Source organism: Eptesicus fuscus, chromosome 16 (assembly GCF_027574615.1).
Source record: "Eptesicus fuscus isolate TK198812 chromosome 16, DD_ASM_mEF_20220401, whole genome shotgun sequence".
NCBI lineage: Eukaryota > Metazoa > Chordata > Mammalia > Chiroptera > Vespertilionidae > Eptesicus > Eptesicus fuscus.
Window position 1 is genome coordinate 7,793,674 of NC_072488.1, and position 27,081 is coordinate 7,820,754.

Sequence of the window (27,081 nt, forward strand, 5' to 3'; positions counted from 1 at the left end):
AGACAATGAGAATGTACCCACAGCACAGGAGACTATAAAAAAGAAGAGAGCAGAACTCTTACAATTGAAGTATATGAGTTTCTTGTTTAAAGGAGTCCACTAACACCCAAATGTAATGTATGGAAAAACAATCATACCAAGGTCTCGAACTGAAAAGTTTCAGAATCTTAGAACAAAGATCTAAAAAAAATGTTTGGTGGGGACTTCAGATACAAAAGTTCAAAAACCAGAATGATATCAAGGCAGCTCTGAATTCTGGGAAACAATAAAAATGCCCTCCGAATTTTAAGGAAACATTATCTCCAACCTAGGTGTCTAAGTTATTTTCTGACATGCTAGATCTTTTAAAAGATGACTACTTCCCACACATCTCTTCTCAGATAACTACTGGAGGATGTGCTCCACCAGAAATAAGGGAATAAACCAAGACAGAAAATATGGGGTCAGGAAACAGGGAATTAAACCCAGAGAGAAGAGAAAGGAATCCTCAGGTGGTTTGTGCAGCAGTCAGTGGCCTGGAGAGCAATCAGTCCAGATTGGGGCCAAAGAACAAAGTCCTAGGAGGGAGATCACCCAGAGAAAAAACACCAAAAACTGATTGATTACTCAAATGGATTGAGGAGATTTTTTTCACTTGAAGAGAATAATTTTAGGATAAATTAAGAGATTAAAACATAAAAAACTAAGCAAATGAAAGAGACAATCATTAACTCAGAGAAAACAAACAAAAATGTATAAGAATCTACACTAATAAAAGTGTAAGATGCAAATTGACCGTACCTTCGCAACACCCACCAGCCAACCAGGAGTGAGTATGCAAATTAACCCAACAAAGATGGTGGGTTAATTTGCATACACAGGCGCAGAGTGGTGGGGGTGGGGCGGGACGCTTGCGTCATCGCCATGGCGATGACACAGGCGTTCCGTTCCGGCTGGGCAGCGTGGGAAGGCAGAAAGGCAGAAAGGCAGCTCTGAGCCGGAGTGGAAAGGCGGCTCCAGGCTGGAGCGACGGCGGTGCCGGCAGCCAAGGGAAGGAAGGCCCATTCTTGCACGAATCTTCGTGCATCGGGCCTCTAGTGCAGTGGTCGGCAAACCATGGCTCGTGAGCCACATGCGGCTCGCAAGCGTGGTTTGCCACTCTGTTGATAATGAGCTTGCCGACCACTGTCATATACTACCCTTTACCTCTTTGCACACAATATGCCACAATTGCCTAATCCTCACAGTTTCCAACTACACGGTAACATTTAGTCTTGTCCAGTGGTCGGCAAACTCATTAGTCAACAGAGCGGCAAACTGCGACTCGCGAGCCGCGGTTTGCCAACCACTGCTCTAGTGTAATCATAATACCCTATAGATTTATCTAATATGATTGATACAATATAATAAAGCTATAACATATTTACAGTTTCATTTTCAATCTTTAAGGATGAGATATACATATCTATATATATAAAAGGCTAATATGCTAAGTGTCCCTCTGACCACCTGACCGGTCACTATGATGCACACTGACCACCAGGGGGCAGAAGCTCAACGCAGGAACTGCCGTGACGTGCACTGGCTATTTACAAAGAAATGGCACCACAGACCTGGCACCCACAAAGCAACACTCAGCTTCCCCCAAGTGGGACACAGGCCCCACCACCACCCTGGAGCGACACCCCACCAAATCGCAACCAATGCTGCCAAGACCCCCTGGCGCAAAATGCAGCCCACAGCCCAGCCCAGCCCGGAAATGGTGGCTGCAGGCGCCGGGTAATGACGTCACGTAACAATGCCCGGCTTCCTCTCCTTAGCGACTAGCCTGCTTGGAGTTTCTTCAGCCCAGGAACATGACTTGCTTTATAGCCAGGTGCAAACATTTCACACTTTAACCAAATGTCTGTGAAGCTTTTTCACATGCCTCATCTCATTTGATCCTCACAGATGTCCCCGAGTAGGTAGACAGGAGACTCGGTAGAATCCTATTTTCTTTTCATTAGCCGGAAAATGGAGATTTAGAAAGTTTAGAAACTTGACCCGACTGAAAAGAAGTAAGAAATGGTAGAACTTGAAAATGACTTCAGGTTTTCTCACTGCGCAGAATATAGTCAAACACTGCTACAGTTAAATATTTCACCCTTTGTTCTCCCTGCGTGATCTACAATAATAATCTGCTTCGTGTTGATATTTACTGCTGTGTTGCTGACAATTACCTGAAAAAGAAGTTGGGGTGCTTCACTGGGCTGGAAAAAGTTTAGCTAAATCAGAAAGCAATTCTAATTAAGCAAGTTTATTTATATATATAAAGCTCTTGCTAGCGCCCATCGCACACATGTGTTTCCATCTGTCATTGTTGATCGTGAATTTGGTTGACACTTCTATTATAGAGAAAGGGCGAATAGCAATAGTAAAATATTTATTCTAATTAATTTCCTTTCAATGTGCACGAATTCGTGCACTGGGCCTCTAGTGTGTGTGTGTATGTGTGTGTGTGTGTATGTATATGTATATTTTTGTTTATTTATTTTTTCAATTCACATATAATTCAAAAAGTGCCTTGAATACCTACAATCAAGTATCTACCCCTTACATTCTATTGACAGTGATCCCGTAAAAGTCACAAATGACACAGTTGCCAAATCCCAGAAGTAAACATTCTATACTAAACTCATAATCATCTTGAAACGAGACAAAAAAGTTAGTTAGAAAACTTTGAAAAAATATTTGACAAAGTTCTAATTATCCTAAAAATTGTAAAATGTGAAAACATTTCAAAATTAGGTAGATGTATACTTACAATTGTGATCTAATCTAATAATAGACAAATATGCAAATTGACCATACCTCCGACACACCCATAAGCCACGCCCATAAGCCACGCCCACCACCCAATCAGAGCGAGTATGCAAATTAACCCAAACCAAGATGGCTGCCGCCACAGAGAGCAAGGTTTCCTAGGTAACAGAGGAAGCCAAGCTTTCCATAGCCGTTGCAGGGGTAAGCCTCCACTCAAGCTACAAAGTTTCAATTATAGAAGGTAAACAAATTCAAACAAATGGCGGCAGAATGGAGCTTGAGAGAGCAGGCCAGGGTTGCCGCCAGCAACAGGGGAAGCAAAGCTTTCCGAACACCCTGGCCGGGCCCACCCGCTTAAGGCAACAAAGTTTCAATTATAACCCCAACACAAATGGCTACAGGCCTCAGAGGGAGCCCCAGACTTGGCCCTGCTCCAGGCTACAAAGTTTCAATTGTAGAAGGAAAATAAATTCCAGATACCAGGGCCTCTGCTTGCGTTGCCAGGGGGCGTGGCCTGCCTGCAAACCACCACAGGCCCCTCGCTCAGGCTGCCCCACACCCCAAGGGAACCCCACCCTGATCAGGGACACCCTTCAGGGCAAACTAGCTGGCCCCCACCCCTGTACCAGGCCTCTATCCTATCTAATAAAAGAGTACTATGCAGATTGATCATCACTGCAACACACAATATAGCTGCCCCCATGTGATCAAAGATCCTGCCCCCACGTGGACACAAGATGGCCACCACAAGATGGCCAGCAGGAGAGGGCAGTTGGGAGGCACCTGGCCTGCAAGGGAGGGCAGTTGAGAAGGACCAGGCCTGCAAGGAAGGGCAGTTGGAAGTGATCAACCCTGCAGGAGAGGGCAGTTAGGGGTGACCAGGCCAGCAGAGGAGGGAAGTTGGGGGCAAACATGCTGGCAGCAGAGTGGTTAGGGGGTGATCAGGCTGGCAGGCAGAAGCGGTTAGGGGCAATCAGGAAAGCAGGCAGGCAAGCAGTTGGGAGCCATCAGTCCTGGATTGTGAGAGGGATGTCCGACTGCCCGTTAACGGGCAGTCGGACATCCCTTGAGGGGTCCCAGATTGGAGAGGGTACAGGCTGGGCTGAGGGACAACCCCCCTCCGTGCACGAATTTCGTGCACCGGGCCTCTAGTAACTATATAATAAACAACATAAGTTATATAAAAAATGCGTAGAAGGAACAAAAAGCTCAGCCACCCAACTACTAAGGGTGGTTGTTATCAATGATTTGAGTGATTTTTATTTCCTTCCATAAGCCTTTTCATATGTACCAAATTCTCTTTGAGATGAGAAGTAGTTATAAGTATCTATACAGTCTCCTCATCCAGATTTTCAAACTTACCGGGAATAATGAAAATGAGCAGCTTGGGCCTGTTGGCACTTTGATCGTTAAAGAGGTCAGTCCAGGGCCCACATTTCAGAACCTGGGTATCAACTCCACAGCATAAAGTGAATTCCTCATGCACAGGAACTTCTTCCTTGATTTCTGAGTTCATTTCTAAACAAGGGAAGGAAAACAATAGCAAGAGTCACTAAAATGTAAAACCTGAAGCCAAAGACAATATTCAAGAATAAAAATGGCAAATTTCAACATACCTAGAAGGAATGCCACAAGGACATATGGGAGAGAGATGACTATTCAGCTACTATGGATTATAGGATTGCATAAATATATGAATGAAGCAAACACCACAAGACTAGAAAGAGCCGAGACTGGTTTGGCTCAGCGGATAGAGCGTCGGCCTTCGGACTCAAGGGTCCCAGGTTCGATTCCAGTCAAGGGCATGTACCTTGGTTGTGGGCACATCCCCAGTAGGGGGTGTGCAGGAGGTAGCTGATGGATGTTTCTCTCTCATCGATGTTTCTAGCTCTCTATCCCTCTCACTTCCTCTCTGTAAAAAATCAATAAAACATATATAAAAAAAAAAAAAAAAAAAAAAAAAGACTAGAAAGAAGCAGGGAGACAAGTCCTTGATGAAATAATACTACAGAGGAGTGGGGATCAAAATCAGATTAGCCTTTCGTACAATTCTCCTCTCCAGTCTAAACCAGCGGTCGCCAACCTTTCGGACCTCACGGACCACCAGTGGTCCGTGGACCACCGGTTGGCAACCGCTGGTCTAAACTGACAATATCCGTGGACAGCTGCCACTTTCCCTCTGTTGACATTCTCTTAGAACAGTGGTCGGCAAACTCATTAGTCAACAGAGCCAAATATCAACAGTGCAACCATTGAAATTTCTTTTGAGAGCCAAATTTTTTAAACTTAAACTTCTTCTAACGCCACTTCTTCAAAATAGACTCGCCCAGGCCGTGGTATTTTGTGGAAGAGCCACACTCAAGGAACCAAAGAGCCGCAGTTTGCCGACCACGGTCTTAGAACTCTGAGCTTTACCAGCGAGACAACCCTGCCTTCACCTGGTGAGAAACCATGGGAGTTGTGGCTTGCCCTTCTACCCTCCCAGGTAGAATTGTAAAGAGGGTCAGTGACCTTGATGATCTGTTTTCCTCTATTAATCCTCTCACCCCGAATTCTGTAAGCGTATTTGTATGCATTTTTCAAGCACCACGTTATCTCTATATATAAAAGGCTAATATGCAAAGTGTTCCCTTGGGAGTTCGACTGGGAGACCAGGAGTTCGATTGCTCGCTATGACGTGCACTGACCACAAGGGGGGGAAGCACGGAATGAAGGAAGGCCCCGGCTGGCAGGCAGCAGCCGGGGAAGGGAGGCCCCAGTGGGCAGCCAGAAGGCCCCGATCAGCCCTGATCACTGGCCAAGCCCAGGGACCCTACCCGTGCATGAATTTCGTGCACCGGGCCTCTAGTTAAATTATAAAATGGGTAGGTGGAAAACAACAGGATGAGACAACACCGTGAAGGATTTCCTGAATCCTCCAGGTATGGGGAAAAATGCCGTCCCAGCGATTTACATCACTCCTCCACCTCTGCTCTGCCTTCCCCCTGTCCATCAACGGGACCACGTCTCAGGTGTTCAGTGGTCTTCCTATCCTCCTCCTCGGCTATCCTCCTTTCATTCCAAGTTCTCCAGAGTCCAGATTCCCAGCCCCTTGGGGCTTTTTCACCGACCTTGCACTCTAGTTGGTCCTCATGCTTTTCTGCTCCTATAACTTTGCTAATGTTTTGCTGCTCAGCTACTTCTGGAATGCTTCCCCTCCTTGCGCCAGTTATCGATGTATTACCTCGGCTCCAAATTCACTCTTCATGGCCTTCTCTGGAAAAATGGATCTGGGCCTTTTAGATCTTTCTCCTCTGCCAGCTGACATCCCGTTAAGCTTTGTCAGAAGAGACAGGACAGAGGAAGGGCTTTCCTTTTCTGGTGTCAACGCATCTCCCAGCAGGTTTACGGAGCGCTTGCTTCCCCCTTTCCCCTTCCGCTTCTCAGGCTGTGAAGTCTCGCTAGCGCAGTGGTTTCCAGTTGGAGACTACTGTGCCCCCACAAGACATACGGCAGTATCTGGAAATAGTTCTCATTGTCCTAACTAGGGGAGGGTGTACTACTGGCATCTAGTGGGGAGAGGCCAGGGGTGCTGCTAAACACCCCGCGATGCACAGGACGGCCCACGTCCCCCCACAAAGAATTATCTAGCCCCAAAGGTCAACAGTACCAAGGTTAAGAAAACCTGCTCTAGTGGCGCCTCTAGGGTACAGCTTTCTCCAGCATTCTTTCTCTCCCCAGCTCCCTCCTCAGGCAGCAGCAAAGTAGCACAAGTCCAAGGAGCAGGCTTGTGCCCCAGACCAGGTGGCTGCTCCCCATACCCTCTCCTCAGCCCACAGTCACCTGCTGGAGGCACTGCCCAGCTGGCTTTCTAAGAACCACCTGACCTTTGTCTCCCACAGCTGCCTGGACCCGGCCCAGCAGCGCTCTAGGTGGCTGCAGAGGAATGCCCACTGTGGCAGTTTCCACAGCAGTGCCCCCAAGTTCTCCGTACCCGCCTCCTGCCTCCACTCACCTGCGCCCAAAGTTTACGACTGTGGTCCTTCCATCACAGACAAATTATTGGTTATAATTTATCCATCTGCTTTCTAACATTCCTAAAATCGCACGTTTCTAGTCTGATGTTATGTTGCTTCTTCCATTTTCTTCATTTATGCCTTTATTACTTTTACTGTCATTTTAGTGGACTTAGGAATCCACTGATGTTTCAACCTCCAAGTGTAACCAAAAGCTCAAAATTGGTTTTCTCAAATAAAACTACTTAGAAAATAAAAAATTCTCACTTAGAAAGTGGGGACTCCTTTCCATTCAAAATACGTATAGCGACTGACTAAATAAAAGTATCAGTTCACCTTTTCTTATGGATTGATTTTTTTCTTCACTAATAAATGTCACTGTAGCCCAAACTCTAAAACTATCACAAAACACAATATAATTATGAAGGTCCTATGAAATTTATAAAGTTATAACCACTATAGATTTAGCTGTTATACACAGTATTGAATTAGAAAATTGACAGAAAAGGCACTGACCAAACTTAATACTTGCACCTGGAGAGAATCCACATTCAACTCACAAACGCTTAACTTCAAGCCCAAGACATCTCAGGAGTTTGATTAGCCACAAGATTAATGAGAAATCAAGTAGATAGGAAATTTAAACATAGTCTATAAAAATTAGAAAACAAACTAAAAGCAACTACACTCTAAAACACCTTGATTAAAAACATAACTGAGAAACATGGAGTTAATGTATTTATTAAGTATCTTATTTTACTTCACTCTTATGCTTCTGAATGCCACACAGCCAAATAAAAAAGCAAATGCAAACAGAGTATGAGAATTCAGATTATTCCTTACCCGAGAATCCCAGGTAATTCAGTCCTGCAAACAAGTGTCAGATGAACTAAGGACAGGGCTGTAACACATGCTAATAAAGGCTGATGGCCCCACCTGCAGCCCGTTGTGATAAGCAGCAAGACTCAGGCTGGATAAAAACCAAGTGTGGATACAATTTCTACAACCTACGCAAGCCTTACATACCTAGATATTGGTTTCGTTTGCTTATATTAATGGGTTTCTAATGTTATTTAGTAAAATAATTTTTTTCCAGTTATATCTTATACAAACCTAGGCAACATATAAAATTGAAAAAACAGACTTTGATCAGTATACATTTTAGAGATTCAAGTTTATAATATTTATTATAAAGCCAGCCAATGAGAACAATGAGGCTGTACAAATGAACAGAAATATTTGAAAGTGAAGTTATTTCGCTTCAGCATGCAGTACTGTCTGCACTTTATTTTGGCTACTCGGCTTTACCCATTCGTGTAAGAACTACAAATGAGAAAAGCTTTTTAAAACTTGTGTTTCAATGTCCAGATAGTTTTCAATTAAACTACATTACACTTGAAAGAGAGGTAGTGGGCTATTTATAATATATATAAGGCAAATAAAAAGTTCCTGAAACTTCTTCTAATGATAAAAACTTTACATGTAGTATTTTGAAGTGTAAGTGTGGCTGTGTTATTGATCCATTCTTAGAGCAGAGCAGACACCTGGCATGTGTCTGAGCCTTGACTGGAAATTAATTTGTGCTATTCCTGGGCACTAGTATTAAACCTGCTTGTAAAATATTTAGTGACTGGACAAGTGAAATTAAAATTTTAAAGGCCCAGGGAAGAGACACAAAATTTGTAATTGCTATCAAAACACAGTAAGAGAAGTACAAATATATACCAAAAAAAAAAAAAAAAAAATGGCAGTGGAAGCTTTATTTCAAGTTCCATTTTTTAAAAATTTAACCTGTAGCAAACATGAAGATGCTGGTGATCTCTACATATGGAATGTTCGTTACATAACAGGTGAATCTGGGAGTTGTTTTAATTAGAGTGGTTTGTGATGTTTAAAATGTGCATACGTTAAAATTAAGTTTAATCTTGCTTTAACAAGGAAAGTCTAGCCCAGTGGTCGGCAAACTGCGGCTCTGTTGACTAATGAGTTTGCCGACCACTGGTCTAGCCTGTTTTGAAACCACCTTCCATTGAGAACAATCTGAAAAGCCAGAGAATATATGCAGGGTGGGGTGGGGTGTGTGTGAATCTGTTTAAAAAAAAAACAGTAACCACTAAAAGAATTGTACCAGAATGTGTAATAACAAGTTGATAAAGGGGAAAATAGGAAACATAATATAAAAATGAGAAAAAATCAGAAAATACTGACAGGCATAACAAATAAATAACAAATACCAGCAATAAGTTAAATGTAAATAGACTAACTATGCTAGTTGTATAAAAAGGTAAAGATGGTTAGGTTAGATAAAAATAAAACAAGTAACTATATGCTTATAAAGTAACTTATAAAAGATACACATTAAGAATAAGAACAGCCCTAGCTAGTTTGGCTGAGTGGATGGAGCGTTGGCTTGTGGCCAAAGGGTCCAGGGTTCAATTCCGGTCAAGGGCATGTACCTTGGTTGCAGGCTCTTCCCCAGCTTGGGGCTCATGCAGGAGGCAACCAATCAATGTATTTCTCTCACACTGATATTTCTCTCTGTCTTTCCCTCTCTTTTCCACTCTCTAAAAATCAATGGAAAAATATCCTCAGGTGAGGTAAAAAAAAAAAAAAAAAAAAAAGGACACACAAGGAAATAAAGGGAAAGGACAAAGAATAATATACCATACCAATACAAACCAAAGGAAAGATGGTGTAGCTACACTGAAATCAGACTTAAAACATTATCTTTAAAGTAAGAAGTATACGAGAGATAAACAGAGACACTTCACAATGACAGAAAGCCAATCCATCAGACCATAACAATTATAGATGAACATACACCTAATACCTTAGCCTCCAAAGGCACAAATTAAAAACTGACAGAAGTAAAAGGAGAAATAAATGAAACCATAATGTATAGTGGAAGATTTAACACACCTCTTAGCTCCTGACAGGATAAGAAAAAATATCAGCAAAAATATAGAAGATTTGAATAACGAAATCAAAACCATCTTGCTTCAAAAATCAACCCTACCAACCCTACAGCCTGACTTCCCAGTTTCCATACGGAGTAACATTATTCCTCCAGTCACCTAACTTAAAAGCTTCTTGAACAGCTCCTGCTGTATTTTGGAGGAATACCCATAGACAAGAAAAAAAGAAGCCAGCAAAAGAACGAAAAGGAACAATTAGAAATGAGCATGAACTAAGATATATAAAGTCATGTAACCCAGAGGGGATGTTTTAAGGGAGGGGCTGGTAATGAAAAATTTAAAAAAATATAAATGTCTAGAAAGAGCAAGAGAACTGAGGCAATAGTAAGAACTCACATTTTTAAGAGTACTTCCTATCATATAGGCACTGTGCTAAACACATAAATATTGTATCACTTAACCCTGACAACAGTCCTATGAGATGGGTCCTATTATCTCTATCCCAACAAAACATGTGAGGAAAAACTTGATTGAAAGACACTGCCTACGGCACACACTGGTAAATTAGAATGTGGTAGAACCAGAATTTGACCCCAGGTGTCTGAATGAGCTCATGTTCTTTGAGGGAGGTTAGGTGAATTATACAAGAGGACCTCCTTGTAGATTTTTTTTTGCATTTTCCCGTGCATCATAATAATTTCAAACGTTTTTAAAACCCAATAACACATTTATTTATTGCAATTTGCATAAGTAGAATGAAAGAAAAAAAGTGGGAATTTGACCACATAGGCCTACATGCCTCAAAACATACAGCTGAAGTCAACACATACAACAGATGCATAAACAGAACCTCTCTCCCATCTTTCTCCAGAATCATGTCAGAGGAAGTGATCGTTTGCTATATCCCGACATGATGATAATCTCACTGCCTGCAACAAAACCACCTTCTTTTTCTGTAGTTTTTTCATTTGTGAGTACATTCTCATCCTTCTCATCTTCATCATCCTCATACAGCAGGAGCCTCTCCAAACAGGCAGTACAACCAATGGAGTAGGAAATTGAAAGTTAAAAGTTATATATTATTTGTCTGTGGTCATAGGGCTTTAAAACGGCCCAATCAATTCAACCATCTTCTGACTCCTACTCCAGGAATTCGCAGTCACATAGTCCTCTGAAATTCATGCAATACTGCAGAATCTGAGAAATCGCGTAATATTGTAGTGGGGGTGGGTATGATGCGTTTCACATCAAGATTCTACGAAACAGTCTCTTGTTCCTGCTTAATAAGTGGTTGTGAGACTAGTAATTTCACAAAATTTTACATTTGTCTAACTTTGCCAGTTCAATGACAACAGACTAACCTCCAGTAAAATTCTTCTCCAACTTGTGCAGCCGGGTCAGAACAAGCTTCTATGATGAATATAAAATTCATTACCCCTGCTGAGGAAATATCACAACTAAAGCACATACTACACTCACAATGAATTTGCTGAATTATCTTTACCTGAAAAAAGGGAAAACATTTTTTCCCCATAACGCCTTTGCTTCTTCTAAGCCTGTGGATCAAGGAATAACGTGTCCCAATCTGCATCCTGTCTTTTTTTTTTTTTTAAGATTTTAAAATTGATTTTTTTTTTTTTGAGAGAGAGAGAGAGAGAGAGAGAGAGTCATTGATGTGAGAACAAAACATGGTAGGTGGGGGATCAACCCACAGCCCAGCATGTGCCCTGACTGGGAATCAAACCATCAACCTTTCAGTGCACAGGAGGGAGTCCTGCTCAACCCACTGAGCCACATCGGCCAGGGCTGCATCCTGTCTTTCGCAGAAAAATAAAAACCCAGAGTGCGAGTTTACAGTTAAGGTGTTAAGGATAAGTGAAAAGCAGTGTGAGCGCTCAACGCCTGCTGCAGAAAACATCAACAGAGCCGTGAAGTGTGTGTGTGTGTGTGTGGGGGGGGGGGGGGGCTCATTCTTTGAATGCTTATTAATTTGCACTCGCTTGCTTTTTTCTCGATTCTTTTATTCTAATGCTAACCGTGTCGAGTCACACTCGACATCTGAGTGCAAAAGGTTAAACCACTGTTGTAAATGCTAGATGAATCATCTGTTGATAAAACCTTATCCAGTGGGTACGAATGCGCCCCCCATTCACAGATGAGTAAAACCGAGGCACAGACTACTCCAGTAGAACCCCAAGATGCACCATGAGGCGTCTAGGCACCAGAAAGCCCCAATGTGTTCCCAAAATGCTGCGCTCGGAATTCCAGGGAGCAAGCTCCGTTTTGAATTTGGCGCCACAGAGAGAGTTATTAAAGCAACTGCGGCTGCACCGCGCACAGGTGCGGAGGGAGTGTCAGGTTCAGAGACCGGCCCGGTGGTCCATCTCCAAAGGGACCTGGTGAGACACGTAGGAGCGATGAGGGGGAAGAGATGGGTCCTCCCCAGAACCCTGAGCTCGAGGGCTCCGCTGATGGGCAAGTGCGGAACGGGAGCCCCGCGGAGCAGGAGGGCGGGCACAGGGCTCGCCGGAGGCTTCATTGGGGAAAGAACTCAGCTCTCCGTCACGTCTCCCCGGCCCCTGCTCCCCAGAGGGGCCGCAAGACGACCCCCCACATGCATGTAAGTGCTGGGTCAGGACGGAAGGCGGATGGCAGTGGCCGCGCTCCCAGGAGCGACGGCTGGGCCAGCAGCCAGAGGGGGTGCGGGCCAACGTGGCTCCGGACCCGGGCGGTCGCAGCGCTGGCGGCGGGGGCTCTGCGAGGAGCCGGAGACGGAAGGGCACGCCCGGCCGGCCTTCCCCTGGCAAAGGCACCCCAGCGCGGCAGGCCCAACCTCACCTGTGCGCCTGCAAGGCCGCGGGCTCCGCCGTGACGGTCCGGGAAGGCGTCACAGGCGGAAGTCCGGGGCCCTCTGACGTCACAGCCCCGCGGCGCACGCAGCTCCCGGGGGCGGGGCCTTCAGGTCGCGCGCGTGCCGGGCTGGGTGGGGGGGTTGGGCTTATATGGTCCCGCTCCCGGGAGGCGGCAGGCAGGGTGCTGCTGTGTTGGAAATTACTCTTCCCTTTCTTTTCTTTCTTTCTTCTTCATTTTATTTTATTTTAATATATTTTATTGATTTTTTACAGAGAGGAAGAGAGAGGGATAGAGAGAAACATCCATCAGCTGCCTCCTGCACACCTCCTACAGGGGATGTGCCCGCAACCAAGGTACATGCTCTTGACCGGAATCGAACCTGGGACCCTTCAGTCCGCAGGCCCATGCTCTATCCACTGAGCCAAACCGGTTAGGGCTCTTCTTTTTTTAATGGTTTTTCTTTTTTTTTCTTCTTTCTTTCTTTCTTTTTTTTTCAAGATTACTCTTCCCTTTCATTTGGATAGCACCCCCCTCTTCTTTCAGTCTTCCATAATATACTACTTCTGGCTTCCCTTCCCGTGTCCCCCATTTCTCCTCGGTGTCTCCTCTGCCCATTGTTCTTTCCTTCCTGTCCTGGTGGCCTCTCTTTCCTTCCCCACATGCACAGGGAAGCTGATTCTCAGTTGACTTGATTAGCGTGACTGTAGCCAGCCTATGATCCCCAGACTCCACGAAGACAAAGGTCTTACTCGTCTTGTGAACTGTTGCATCCTCAGCATCTGGCACACAGCAAGTGATCGGTATATATCGCTCAGAAAGTGCAGTAGTGAATATGACATAGTTTTATAGGGGGCGGGGGGCAGTGGACAGGTAGACCAGCCACTCATTAAAGACTCTCACCTGCAGGTAGAAGGAAGCCTTGTTCCCCTTGCATTCAGCATCCCAGTGATATGAACCACCATCCAACCAGTTGTTGGAGGTAGACTGGTCCTTTTCTTCATCACCTCTCTCCCTTTTCAGTTTTACTTTCTAAATATAGTACACAACACCATGGGTTTAGAAAAAGCCACTCACAATGTTAAGAGCTTTTCATGAATCAACTCCGTTTTAGTCCTCACAGCAGCCCCTGGAGGTCAGAATTAATATGTGATCAGTCTGGAAACAAAGACAAATACACAAAATAAATGAGTGATGACATTATATGAGGTGTTTGCGGTGTCGTCCCTCCTTACTAGTGCACAGTTCAGTGTGTGCAAAAATCCCAGTGAACGTGGTTCACAAATGCAGCATCTCTTCCAATCCTTGCATATGCATCTGTGATGCGCCGTCTCAAGTGACTTATGCCTCTGATTCCATTACATAAGCTTCTGCTAGAAAATTTAACCAAGGGGGTTCAAGGTTAGGGAGTCCAGCCTAGCTGGGAGGATCTAGCTTATAGTCTTTCTCAGTTGCAGCCAAGTTGGTTGGTCAGGGCTGTAGACATCACAAAGTTCCACAGAAACTGAAGAATCTACTGCTAAGCTTTGTAATTATTGCCCAGACATTGTTTCTCACTGGCTGTTGGCTAGAGGCTGACCCATTTCGGGGGCATCTGGGGACTCATGATAAAAGCACTCCATGGCTGATTCTGCATTTCATTGATCTAGGAATGTCCACAGAAAGATGCAATGTGGGTTTTCTGATTATTTAACTTCATGGCTGGGTGGCAAAGAATAATGTAAGGAAAGAAAGCTTCAAAATATAAGTTGAGCCTGGCCATCATGGCTCAGTGGTTGAGCATTAACCTATGAACCAGAAGGTCATGGTTTGATTCCCAGTCAGGGCACATGCCCGGATTGTAGGCTTGATCCCTAGTATGGGGCATGCAAGAGGCAGCTGATCAATGATTCTCTGTCATCATTGATGGTTCTATCTCTCTCTACCTCTCCTTTCCTCTCTGAAATCAATAAAAATATATTTTACACACACACACACACACACACACACACACACACACACACACTAGAGGCCTGGTGCATGAAATTCATGCACTGCGGGGGGCGGGGGGGGATCCCTCAGCCTGGCCTGCACCCTCTCATAGTCCAAGAACCCTTGGGGGAGTCGGACATCATTAGTGCTACCGCGGAGGTGGGAGAGGCTCCCGCCACCACTGCTGCGCTCACCAGCTGTGAGCCCAGTTCAGGGCTTCTGGCTGAGTGGCACTCCCCCTGTGGGAGCACACTGACCCTGCATTGAGTGTCTGCCCCCTGGTGGTCAGTGTGTGTCATAGTGACTGGTCGTTCTGCTGTTTGGTCAATTTGCATATTAGCCTTTATTATATAGGATATGTTGAAACTTATGTAGAATAGGCTAATTATGGAACTCTAAGGAATGTAAATGACCAGAGGAGAAAGTTTTGTCAAATAATAGTAACAGGTAATCTTTATCAAACACTTACTGTGTGCCAAGTTTAGTGCTGAATGTTTTACATAGGCCCAGATGGGGAAGAGAAGCTTGAGGACAGAATTCAGGATGATAGTCTCAGGTACATGGACCCCCTTATGCCCAATCCACAGAGACTCATGTCTGAGTCCTAGGGAAAAAAGGATTTTAGCAGGAAGCAGAGAGAAATCACTTTCCCCATTCAATCTGAGTGATTTTGGGATGCCAAGGCAGTGCTCCTTAGGAACCACTGTGACAGAGTATAGGACCAAGGAAATCCGCTTCTTGTTGACCAGAGAAACCTCATGCAGAATGCCATAGATGTGACATGATTTCAGGGGACTGTCCGCCCCATGCAGCACACATAGGGAGGAAGTTGCAGTGGAGGTAGTGTCAGAGCCTCTCCCATTTCACGGGCAGCACCACGTAGAGGAAGAGGGGGGAAAGGTTGCATTTCTGATATGGCCTGCATAACTCTGCAGGGTCTCTTGAAAACAGTTCCTAGAAACAGCCACACTTGTTGGGGACCATTTAATGGAGGTAAGAGAGTAGTTGGGGTCACTTTTGCAGGAGAGATGGAAAGGACCACAATAGCAATGAGAGTGAGACAGAGAAATGGGTAATGCTTAGATCTTTATGATAGGAAAGAATATTTCTGGTGGATGTGTATGAGAGTGTTAGAAGGATCTGCACTTATTAATAAAATGTGTTCCTATCTTCCTTACTATTCCATTATATAGGAAGTTCAAATTATTGTTTTAGACACCCTTTGAACTAGGATATATAGATTGAAGATTATGTAAAAAGGAATAAGAGGGGAAAAAGAAAAAGAACAAAGAAATAAGAAAAAATAAAACTTTTTAAAAAAAGACTTTCAAGGTCATTCACCATATATTATGTAATTGCAATTCCAAATGTTTTGTTTTAATCTATCAATATGATCCATTAGGCCCCCTCAATAAAACCACACCATAAAAGAAGCTTTTAGTGGCAGGGCAGGGTACAGATAAGAAAAATATGGGAGATGTCAATCAACTATCTCTATAAATTAAAGACATGCAATGGGAGCAAGAAATAAATCCTTGTTGCTGTAAACTGTTCAGATTTTTGGGTTGTTTGTTATTGCAACATGAGCTAGCAAAATCAATACTGCATGTATTGAATAAATATATATGTATATATCCTATTTATATGCTATATTATATACGCATATTATAAAAATATATTATATACACATATTATGTAAAATATATTACATATGCATGCTATATGTAAAATAACCTATAATAAAAGGGTAATATGCAAATCGACTAAAGGATGGAACGACCGGTTGCTATGATGCGCACTGACCACCAGGGGACAGACACTCAATGAAGGAGCTGCCCCCTGGTGGTCATTGTGCTCCATAAGCTGGGCTGACAGGATGTCCCACTGATGGCTTAGGCCATCGCCCCAGGGGGCTCCCAGACTGCTAAAAAGTGCAGGCCAGGCTGAGGGAACCCCCTAGTATAATATATCATGTATACCTAAATATGATAAAGTTACATCTTTTGAACTCAAGATATAATGTATGCTAATTAAATTATTACAAAATTTATAATTGTGCATTTGCTTTGCTTTATGAGCCATTTGTGGTGATAGCCAAGATTTGTTTGATGCCAATTCTTTGGTCCAAAACATTTCTCCATTACAACTTTATTTCTTTGAGAAAACCCCAGTGCTCTATACTCATCAGCTTTGGGACATGGTTCTAGAAATTTATTTGGATGTTTGCAGTTTTTTAATTCTGGGAATTTGTTATTTCTTAAACCAGTGGAAATGACTTGTAATTAGTGACATAATATGTCTTCATAAATGTTGTCTCTTACAGAAGAAAAAATATAGTTTCCTGTAACCACAGGCATACAAACTGTATGAGATATGAAGATAGTTTTAAAAATTATTTTAAACAGGGAAAAGAAAATATTCTAATTTTTTCTTTAAAGCATCATCAAAAGTCAGGAGGTATTCAGACTCCAAAACATGCATCTTATTTTACACCATAGATTAAGATTTGTGCCTTGGATTTAGCTAGTGCTCATATATTTTGCAATTATTTTAATATTATGTCGTATGGAACACTATTTATTGATAGATATAAGCAAAAACATAAGATACCAACAGTAGCCAAAATAGTGTTTTGTTTTTTTCATTTAACACCCTCTGCCTCCCATTGTCATTATTTTACATGGCAAAGCTGGCATAAGTGAAAGTTTGGTTAATTGTCTAATTTTGTTCTTATAAACCCCAATTCTCTGTATGTTAGAACAAATCTGAGTTTTAGTATGCTAATCTCTGAGTAATCAAATATGCCTAGGAAAAAATAATCTGCAGGGAAACTCCATCTACGGACCATATGATTTGCATTATTAGTATTTTCCATGTAATAATTCTACACATTGTTATCATTAGCAACACTATTTCAATCACGAATATCACCAAGTTCAGAAGAAATCATTTCTGAATTGACTCTATTAGACCATGATCAAGAGGAAAAAATACAAGACCGAGTTTTCCTTTAGTGTTGTATCTGACATTTTTAAATAGACTCATTTTCTGTGGTTTCATGTAACCTATTACATTTGTCACTGGATGGCAAGGAGGCCTGTCTCTCATTAGCACTTCCGTTAGTACTTGAGAAAAATATCCTGGAAGAAAAAAAGATTCAATTTTCCTCCCCAGATTTGGAAGCATTTGATTTTTTTTTTTCTTTTTGGAGAATTTCAGTGAATATCATCTCTAATTTTAGTTGAATACCCCGCACCATATGATGTTACAAGATATAACTAACATACTATCCGCCTAGAAATATGTTTCTCTTTGATCCTAAAAATGGCTTTTGATTAAAAAATTGGCTCTCCATTATGTTAAGAGTGAGATAGCATATAAGTGGTGCTGGAGGAGACTGATCTATAAAAGACAGAACAAAAGAATAGGTCAGAATTAAATCTGTTACTTTTTTTAATCCGTCTCTTAATATTTTCCCTCTTTTATGTGTATCTGAGCCCCAAATATCCACAAATTTGGAATGTGTTTATACTGGGTTAGGGGTGCGTGTGTGTGTGTGTGTGTGTGTGTGTGTGTGTGTGTGTGTGTTTTGTCTTTGCAGGGAGTTTTGGAAAAAGTTTTTATCCCAGTTATCTGCCTTTCCTTCCTACTTCTCCCATCACCAGAGATGCTCTTAGCATCTGTTGGTGGTTCTCTATTGGGATGAGCCAGTTAGGATGAGACAGTATTTCCCTGCACCACTCACTGATGAACATTTCCTAGAGTAAGTGCTTTCAGGTGTGAAAATCAGATGTGTCACTCCAATGCTTAAGATTGTTCATTGGCTCCCTCTTAAAACCCACACTCCTCTATCCAGCATACAAGGTCTTCATAATTGTGCCCTAATCTTCCATTTTGCCCTTGGACTCCCTCTCCAGGACTCTGAACTACCTAGAAATCCTCTACAAGCTATATCCTGATCCCTCTGTTTTTACACATCCCATTTGTGGGGCCTGGGAGGCTAATTGATTCCTTTTGTTCTGTTTCTTTAAATCAAATGTTAAACCTTTTCAGTGAAGCCTTTCTTGCCTGCCTCAGAGATTGACGCTGTGCGGCTGCCTTCACAGCTGTGGACTATGTACCTCTGAACTTCTTTTACCTGAGAAATCGGGGGTTATTTATTGTGTCTAACCTGCCCTTATTTGAGATACTCTTACATGCAGCAACCCTAATCCTGACTAATATATCTGCAATATAGCAATGAACAAAATGCATAATATTAGTATCTCTCTCTATATATCTATATTTATATCTATATCCATATCTATCTATCTTTCCCACTGTATTATTTCCCAGTAGGACACATTACTTGTGTCCTAATCCTACCTAATAAAAAGGTAATATGTAAATTACCATCACTCCGCTATGCCCACGATTGGGCCAGCGGGAGGTGCAGGGGGCGGGACTCGGGGTGGCCAGGGTAGCCGATTGGGCCGGCAGGACGCTGAGCTCGCGTCTGTGCCATGGCTGTGCTGCAGAACAGAAGGGGCCTCTGGGGCAGCGAGCTCACGTCCCGCCGCGGACCATCAAAAGCGAGGGAGCTGGGTGCCTGTCTGCTCCGGCGCCAGGCCTTTTAGAAGCCTCCACCAGCGGACAGGCACCCAGCTCCACCTCGATCGAAAGCGAAAGCGTGTAGGGGACCCTACATGTGCATGATTCAATCATGCACTGGGCCTCTAGTCCTATATAATAGAAGCCTAATATGCAAATTGTACCCTCAGGCTCATTTGCTCACTATGACGTGCACTGACCTCCAGGGGGCGGTGTGGAACATGGCGGGCCTCGGCGACACGGCACTGGCAGTGGGTGGCAGTGGAGGTGCTGCAGGCCCTGATGGGCCCTGATGAGAGCAGGACCGTGGCGGGATGGTGGAGCAGGTGAGCAGGTGGCGCCAGGCCAAGGTGGGGTGCCAGGTGGAGCTGCAGGGCTGCGGGCATGAGCTGCGGCCCCATCTCCACAGGCCATCCTGAGGGACCCCACCCGTGCATGAGTTCATGCACTGGGCCTCTAGTCTAATATAAGTATCATACTGAGTCCTGCCAGGGCATGACTCTTGAATTGATGGCGGGGGTGCGGGTAAGAGTGTGCTCTTCCCAAAAGGTTATTTTGGTGTCTCTCATAATAGAAACGAGGCAAACATAGGACAGAACAACTGTAAGAGGGAGGCCTGTCTCACCTTCAATGAGCCTGAACCGAGGAGGCTATGTTCCATAAGGACACTTCCAGGTAAGGTGTGTTCAAGGTTTCCTTTGTACCTCTGGATGCATACAGGCAGGAGCTAAACTGAGTGGGGCATAGTAGATCACAAAGTGAGAATGAGCAGTCATAGCGTATACGTCAATTTATTCCTCTCTCTGTGTATTTTAAGTGTTTAGCTGCACGCAGGGAGAGTGGAGGCAAGAACCTGTGTCTACCTTGGGCCTGTGGGTATGCAGAGTCCTTCTGAAGTCAGCGTGATGGTAACTATAAGAATCAACCATGGACCACAGAGTAAGGGAGAACTCAGGAGGAAAGAGTGAGTGAAGGGGCCAGCCACGCCTTGCCCCAAGATTGCCTGCTTCCAAGGCAGGATTCTCCAATAGGGAATATTGAATTTTCTACCATTATGAACATGTGTAATGTTAGTTTTAGAAAGGTACACGGAGGGCATTTAGTCCAACCCTCTCAGTTTACAGACGGAGAACTGAGATCCACAGAGGTTGCGTGAACTCACCTATGTCAGTGGCAGAGCCAAAGTCAATGTTCTTTCTACCATGCAAGATCAATACCAGGTTATGGAACAAATCAATTTTCAATGAAATAAAATACGTTTTAAAAAATCATGTGTTTGTGCATTTTTGTGGAGTATAAACCCTCAGTTTTAAAAATCAAGTTTTCAAGGGCATCATGAGCAATGGCATGAATAGTAAAATGTTGGGAGGATGGCAGTTTTCATGACAACTACACCTGTTTTTCCAAGTTCCTATGAATGAGATTCCACTAAGTAAGTATCTCTCACCCACTAACTCTAACTACCCACTGGTTTTCTCCTGAAGGAAAGTAGCTTTTATTCTCACTAAAAACATCTTTTTGATATGTCACCTTACTTGTACTTAAGGCTTTGATGAAAAAATACCTTTACTACACACAGTGTTTAATTCAGAAGCATATGAATTTTTTCGTATCTGATCCCACCTGTCTAGAGATGAAAGTGTGTTTTTATCATCAGTGATTGCATTGAAGGGACCAATACTTTTCAGGCAGTTCAGATATACAGTATATTTGTTCTTCATAGCGTGTACTCAGTTCAAAGTGACAATTTGAACTTGGTAACTCTCTCATTCACTATTTCTTTGAAGAGATAAGCAAGATTGACAAACCTTAATGCAGACTCATCAAGAAAAAAAAAGAGAGGCCCCAAATAAATAAAATCAGAAATAAAGGAGGAGAAGTAACAACTGGCTCCACAGAAATACAAAGGATTGTAAGAAAATATTACAAACAATTATATGCCAACCAATTGGACAATCTAGACAAAATGGATAAATTCCTGGAAACATATAATCTTCCAAAACTGAACCAGGAAGAATCAGAAAATCTGAATAGATAAATTACAACTAATGAAATTGAAGTAGTAATTAAAAAAAAAATTCCCAGCAAACAAAAGTCCTAGACTGGATAGCTTCATAGGTGAAAATATTCAAAGAAGAACTGACACCTATTCTTCTCAAACTTTTCCAAAAAATTCAAAAGGTGAGAAGACTCCAAAAAATTCAAAAGGAGATAATTTTACAAGGCCGGGATTATCCTAATTACAAAACCATATAAAGACACTACAAAGTAAGAAATTATAGTCCAATATCTCTGATTACACAGCTGCTAAAATCCTCAACAAAATATTAACAAACTGGATCCAGTACTACATGAAAAAGATCATACACCGTGATCGAGTGTGATTTATTCTGGGAATGCAAGGTTGGTACAATATATGCAAATCAGTAAACATGATACACCACATAAACAAAATGAAGGATAAAAAACATATGATCATATCAATAGATGCGAAAAAAGCTTTTGATAAAATCCAGCACCAATTTATGGTAAAAACTCTCAGCAAAGAGCGAGTAAAGGGAAGATACTCAATGAAATAAAAGCCACATATAACAAACTCACAGCCATACTCAATGGGCATAGAATGTTTTCCTTGAGACAGGGATGTCCACTTTCACCACTTTTATTTAACACTAGTAGCCCTGCGCACGAATCCGTGTGCCAGTAGCTCTCTGCCGCCCTTCTGTAGCTCTCTGCCTGGTGCCCCGCCCTCCTGTAGCTTCCCCTCCTCCATCCTGCCTCCCCCCTCCTCTCCCATAACTTGCTGCCCTGCCCCCTCCTGTAGCTTTTCACTGCCCACTTATAGTTTGCTGCCCCACCCTCCTGCATATCCATGATCTGGTCATTATGCCCCAAGGCATAATGGATAATTAGCATATTCCTCTCTTATTATATAAGAGGATAGTACTGGAAATTCTAGCCACAGCAATCAGACAAGAAGAAGAAATAAAAGGCATCCAAATTTGAAAGGAAGAAGTAAAACTACTTCAATTTCTGTCACTATTTGCAGATGGCATGATACTGGAAACAGCCCAAGTGCCCATCAGTAGATGAATGGATAAAAAAAACACCTGTGGTACATTTACACAATGGAATACTACTCAGCCATAAAAAGAAGGAAACCTTACCTTTTCTAACAGCATAGATGGACCTGGAAAGTATTGTGCTAAGTGAAAAAGGCCAGTCAGAGAAAGACAAATACCATATTATTTTACTTAATATGTGGAATCTAATGAATAAAATAAACAAACAAAATAGAAGCAGTTTCATAGATACAGAAAACAGATGGACAGATGTCAGGATTGGAGGACTAGGTGGACAAGATGAAGGGATTAAACAGGAAAGAAACACACAAACTCAGACACAGAGAATGGTATGGTGATTACAGGAGGAAGAGGGGATGGGGAAGGTAGAAGGTAAAGGGGGATAAATGGTGACAGAAAGAAACGACTTTGGATGGTGAACACACAATATAATATACAGGTGATGTGTTATAGAATTGTACACTTAAAACCTATATTATTTTAGTAACCAATGTCACCCCAATAAATTCTATAAATAATAAAAAATAGAAATATTTGCTTGATAGAGAAGTGAAATCCAAATGATTTTATTAGTAAGTTAGAGGTAATTAAATTGTCCCTATCAATGTACAATGTATTCACTAGATCATTAACTTTTAGAAGGTATCTATACTGCTTGTGCTTTGATATATAATTAACAAGACATAGTAGCCTATATTCACCTTACGTTTATTGTATACATGGCTGTTTTATAGCCAAAAAAGTGCCAGATTTCACAGAGTAGCATTTCCATTTATTAGCAATATTATAGAAGAAAACAAAACTCAGATTTTCAGAAAATCCGTCTTTCTAGTCTCAATATATATTCCTGGACCCCATCTAGTTGTTCCTGGCACTTAGAGATTTTGAGTCAACTCCACAGATGTTGCTCTGAGCAGTTCTACACACAAGTGCAAAAGATTTTGCACAGGCTCCATCCAAGAAAAGCTTAATTTCCTATCAGCTTATTTTGAGTCTCCTCCCCTCCAAACTTCATTGTATGTTCTCTTATGTTCTGGATTAGCTAAAAGGTTTTAGATGAGCTGTTGGTTAAGAGAGAAAGCTGCTAGGATTTCTAGCAGACTAGACATAATCTCCTTTGCCAAAGACTCATTTTGAAAACCATCGTAATTTTTAATGATGAAGTGTGGAACTCTGAAAAGCTTTGCTTTTTAAAAAAAAAAGAAGGAAAAAATTTCCCACAACATCCTCCAAAAATTCACAATCAATGAAGTATGCTTCTCCTTAATTTACTCCTCACTCACTTCCTAGTCCCCAGAGGCTGCGTGGTCTCTGCAGCTGGCATTCTGCAGTGTTTGCTACATGGGCATAGGTGGACTGAAATAGTAATCCAATGGTAATTGACAGGACACTGATGGTCTGATCCTATAGAGCTTCAATCAATGTTCATATGGAATAACAGCCAGGAAGGTCTTTTGTCCCCAGATGAGAAAGCTGTCTTCGTAGTTGGCTCTAAGTCCTGCAGGAAGCACATGTAGCAGTGAGATTATTGTGAAGTTAATTCTAAGAATGTGAACTATTTGAGAGCCAAAGCTATGGATAATATCAAAGGAAACTAAGTACATGGAAATGATATGATGTTTGAGGTGAAATATCTATGGAAAATTTGAAGCATCCTTTCCTTGCTCTGGCTCATGGTGGGTTTTCGATTGCTTTCACAGACATGGTTCCTGTCTGAGGCTCACAGCAGTCTCGTGAGGCAAGTGGCTCAGAATGTGTGCCCTTTGAGGGGAGAGGAAGGATTAACTGACCTCTACGGTTTCCAACATTATTGGCAGGGTCCAGACTGAAAGACAGACCTCTGGACTCTTCACCTGGTGCTCTTTCCTGTGACAACATCAGGAGAAGATAAAACTTAACGCACAGGAGGAAAGAAAAAGGGGAATGAGTTTAATTTCATAGGTTGTTACAAATGACAGTTTTATATTAAAAATATTTTCAAATGTAATACATTAAGTGAACATTGGAAAAGACTTCCTGGGGAGAAAATGTCTTGATTTTTATAAAAAAACTAGAGGCCTGGTGCATGAAATTCATACACGCAGGGGCCAGGGGGTTGGGGGGAGGCCCTCAGCCCAACCTGCACCCTCTCGCAATCCGGGACCTTTTGGGGATGTCCAACTGTCAGTTTAGGCCCAATCCCACAGACATCCCTCTCGCAATCTGGGACCACTGGCTCCTAACTGCTCGCCTGCCTGCCTAATCACCCCTAACTGCTCTGCCTGCCTGCCTGATCACCCCTAACCACTCACCTGCCTGCCTGAATTCACCCCTAAAACTCAAGATTTTTATTTTTAATATTTATATTTCTTCTTTATTTTTTATTTTAAAATTCAAGCTTCTTGAGAACATGAGGCGTTTAACATTATTCCATATTCCTTACAGAGAGCTAAGCATGGTAAACACAGCAAATACTTCATACTTATGGGCTTCTATACAAACACTTTCCAACCAGGAATGTTTTAATAGGCAGTCTCCAAAACTTTGAACTGTAAAACCTAAAAGTAGAGTGCTCAGATTTCAGGCATCAGGTGCTATTAGCAGGATTTCTATCCCAATTAAACTCTAATTCTGAGCTCTCAACAGTCTGGACAAACTGCCCTTCACTATCTCCAAAGTTTCTTATTCCTCACCATCCCATTTTCCTCTGCTTCAAACCAAGGTAACAAACGAAACCTTTAATTCTGATCTTCCTCACCGCAAGGGAACAGCAAACCTCAATCGAAATAATTTCCCGCCAGAAGTCACGTCCAAATACTGCGAGACTGAGGACTGTAGGGCTGACCGTGTACATGCGCAATAACAGGCTCACGTTCTAGCAGTAGGCGCCCAGGCATCCTCCACAATCCCACAATCCTCTGGCCGCCTACTTCCGGTTTTTCTAGCTCCTCCTTAAGTGGTGTTTCCTTCAGTGACGTTGCAACGTCCAAGGCCTGTAGTTGGAGAGGATTTTTCTGTTCTTTGACATTGATGGCTGTTTACTATTTGGAATCAGTGACGTTTCGGGAGCACTGCCGCTGCCATGAACATGTCGGTCCCAAGCGACTCATGAAACAACTGCCCATTCAGTCCACGGCTGGTGCCATCCTGGTTCGCAATGAGAAAGGTACTGTGCTGAGCCGGTTTCCAATCTGATCTTCCTCTTCCTTCCCCAGCACACTCCAAACCCACCCTGGGCCGAATACCCCAACCCTGCAAACCCTTAAGACCTTCCCCCCTATTTCTTTGACTTTCCCCCATCAAACTTGTACCCTATCGAGTTGCCTAGGGGCGCCCCTAACCACTCCCTGGGGGGCGGGGCCAGCCTGGGCAAGGGGCCCTCGTGTTCTGGTCTCTGGTCATTCCTGTCGTTTCGGTGTTATGGTCTCTGGCTTTTTATATATGTAGATAGGTAATCAGATGTAAGGTGGAAATGAGCTTTGTGGACTAATAAAGCCCTAGGGCCGTGGTCGGCAAACTCATTCATCAACAGAGCCAAATATCAACAGTACAACGATTGAAATTTTTTTTGAGAGCCGAAAACCGACTTCTGTGCACGGGCCACGAAGATTCAATTGCACTGTGTGTGCGCGCCCGCACGTGGTATTTTGTGGAAGAGCCACACTCAAGGGGCCAAAGAGCCGCATGTGGCTCACGAGCCACGGTTTGCCGACCACTGCCCTAGGGGGAGGAAATTGTAACATTGACTGTACTGGTTAGGTGAGTCTATTTTCATCTCTCACTAGAGAGACTCTTAGCATATAGTATTCCCATATGCAGTAGAAGCTCCCGCCTTTTCAGACTTGGCTGGGAGTTTGCCTAAGAGGCTTGGTGGCCATGCTCCAGGTCAGCAATGTGGGTTTGTGCTTACCAGGAAGCCTGAGAAACCACCTTCTGGGGCTTTAGTTGTAGGCAGACCAGGGAGAGGAGATGCTGAAAATAAGGCGTGGGTTTGAGCTAATTGAGACGGAAATTACTCGGGTAGCACGCACTTGGCTCTCATCATTGTTTGAAAATCACCTGATGCAGATCCGAACCAATACCATTGTCCACTGTGGCACAGAAATCCCTTTCCAAGGTCCGGATTGAGTCTGCATTTTTATCCTTGGAGATAAAATGAACAGGTAGAAGAAGTTTCCCAGGGCAGCAAATGGGGAACATTTTTATGTGGCTGTGCTTCTGTCTGTTTCCAGACATGCTAGGGCTTGTGCCTCTTGAACTGTAGAATAAAATCCCCATTCTTATTTCTTGGCTCTTAAGAAATTACTCTAGAAACTCAGCCTCTGGTTCATCTGGTTACATGTGGTCAAAATGCTTAAAGAACATGTGTGAAAGGCAGTTAAATGCAACAGCAATTAAATCAGCACTTTAAGAAATGGTTTTGGATAGTTAAATCTCTTGAATCTTGATGAAGTGATTAAACCATATTCCAAGATACAAATTCAGGGACTGTATGAGACCATACGAGTCTTTCGCCAATCCCACTTGAATTTCATAGCATGGTGGCCTGTGTTAACAGAGTTGTTAAAATGCAAGTTACTAAGAGCAAAGCCTGGGAGAGGAGCTATGCCAAGTTGAGGCACGCTTCCTTTGGGTCCCTCAGAGTTAAGAAAGCTTTGCATTTCCCCTGTATCTGGGGCTGGATCATGAGCCAGGGCCCGTGTTGACACATAAAGCAAACTCTTTTAGAACACAGAAGGGGCTTTAGGAAGTTAAGTGTAAATGTAATAATGATGGAAAGGAATCTCATTTATGATAAATCAACACTTGTGAGTACAAATTAGACCAAATCACTGAGCTACTTTCTCGAACAGCATTATTTTTATTCGCTCTGAAGTAGGGTTGGAAGAGTCCATCTCCTCTCCCAAGCTCCAGGTT

General features: G+C 42.9%; 1 protein-coding gene and 1 long non-coding RNA gene across 3 annotated transcripts in view; one reads left to right on the forward strand and one right to left on the reverse strand.

Moving 5' to 3' along the window:
* Window positions 1-12,564, reverse strand: part of LDAH (lipid droplet associated hydrolase) — an 85,577-nt gene extending 73,013 nt beyond the window's left edge. For both annotated transcript variants that reach the window (XM_028140347.2, XM_028140353.2), the window contains exons 1-2: window positions 12,530-12,564; window positions 4,144-4,299 (exon numbers count right to left, since the gene is read on the reverse strand). In XM_028140347.2, coding sequence (XP_027996148.2) covers window positions 4,144-4,297 — 154 coding nt within the window. In that variant the 5' untranslated portion in view covers window positions 4,298-4,299; window positions 12,530-12,564. The remainder of the gene's footprint in view (window positions 1-4,143; window positions 4,300-12,529) is intronic.
* A 12,640-nt stretch (window positions 12,565-25,204) lies between these two features.
* The window catches only part of LOC114230234 (uncharacterized), a 35,836-nt gene continuing 33,959 nt past the window's right edge, over window positions 25,205-27,081 (forward strand). Inside the window, exon 1 of the long non-coding RNA XR_003616089.2 lies at window positions 25,205-25,330. This is a non-coding gene — a long non-coding RNA (uncharacterized LOC114230234). The remainder of the gene's footprint in view (window positions 25,331-27,081) is intronic.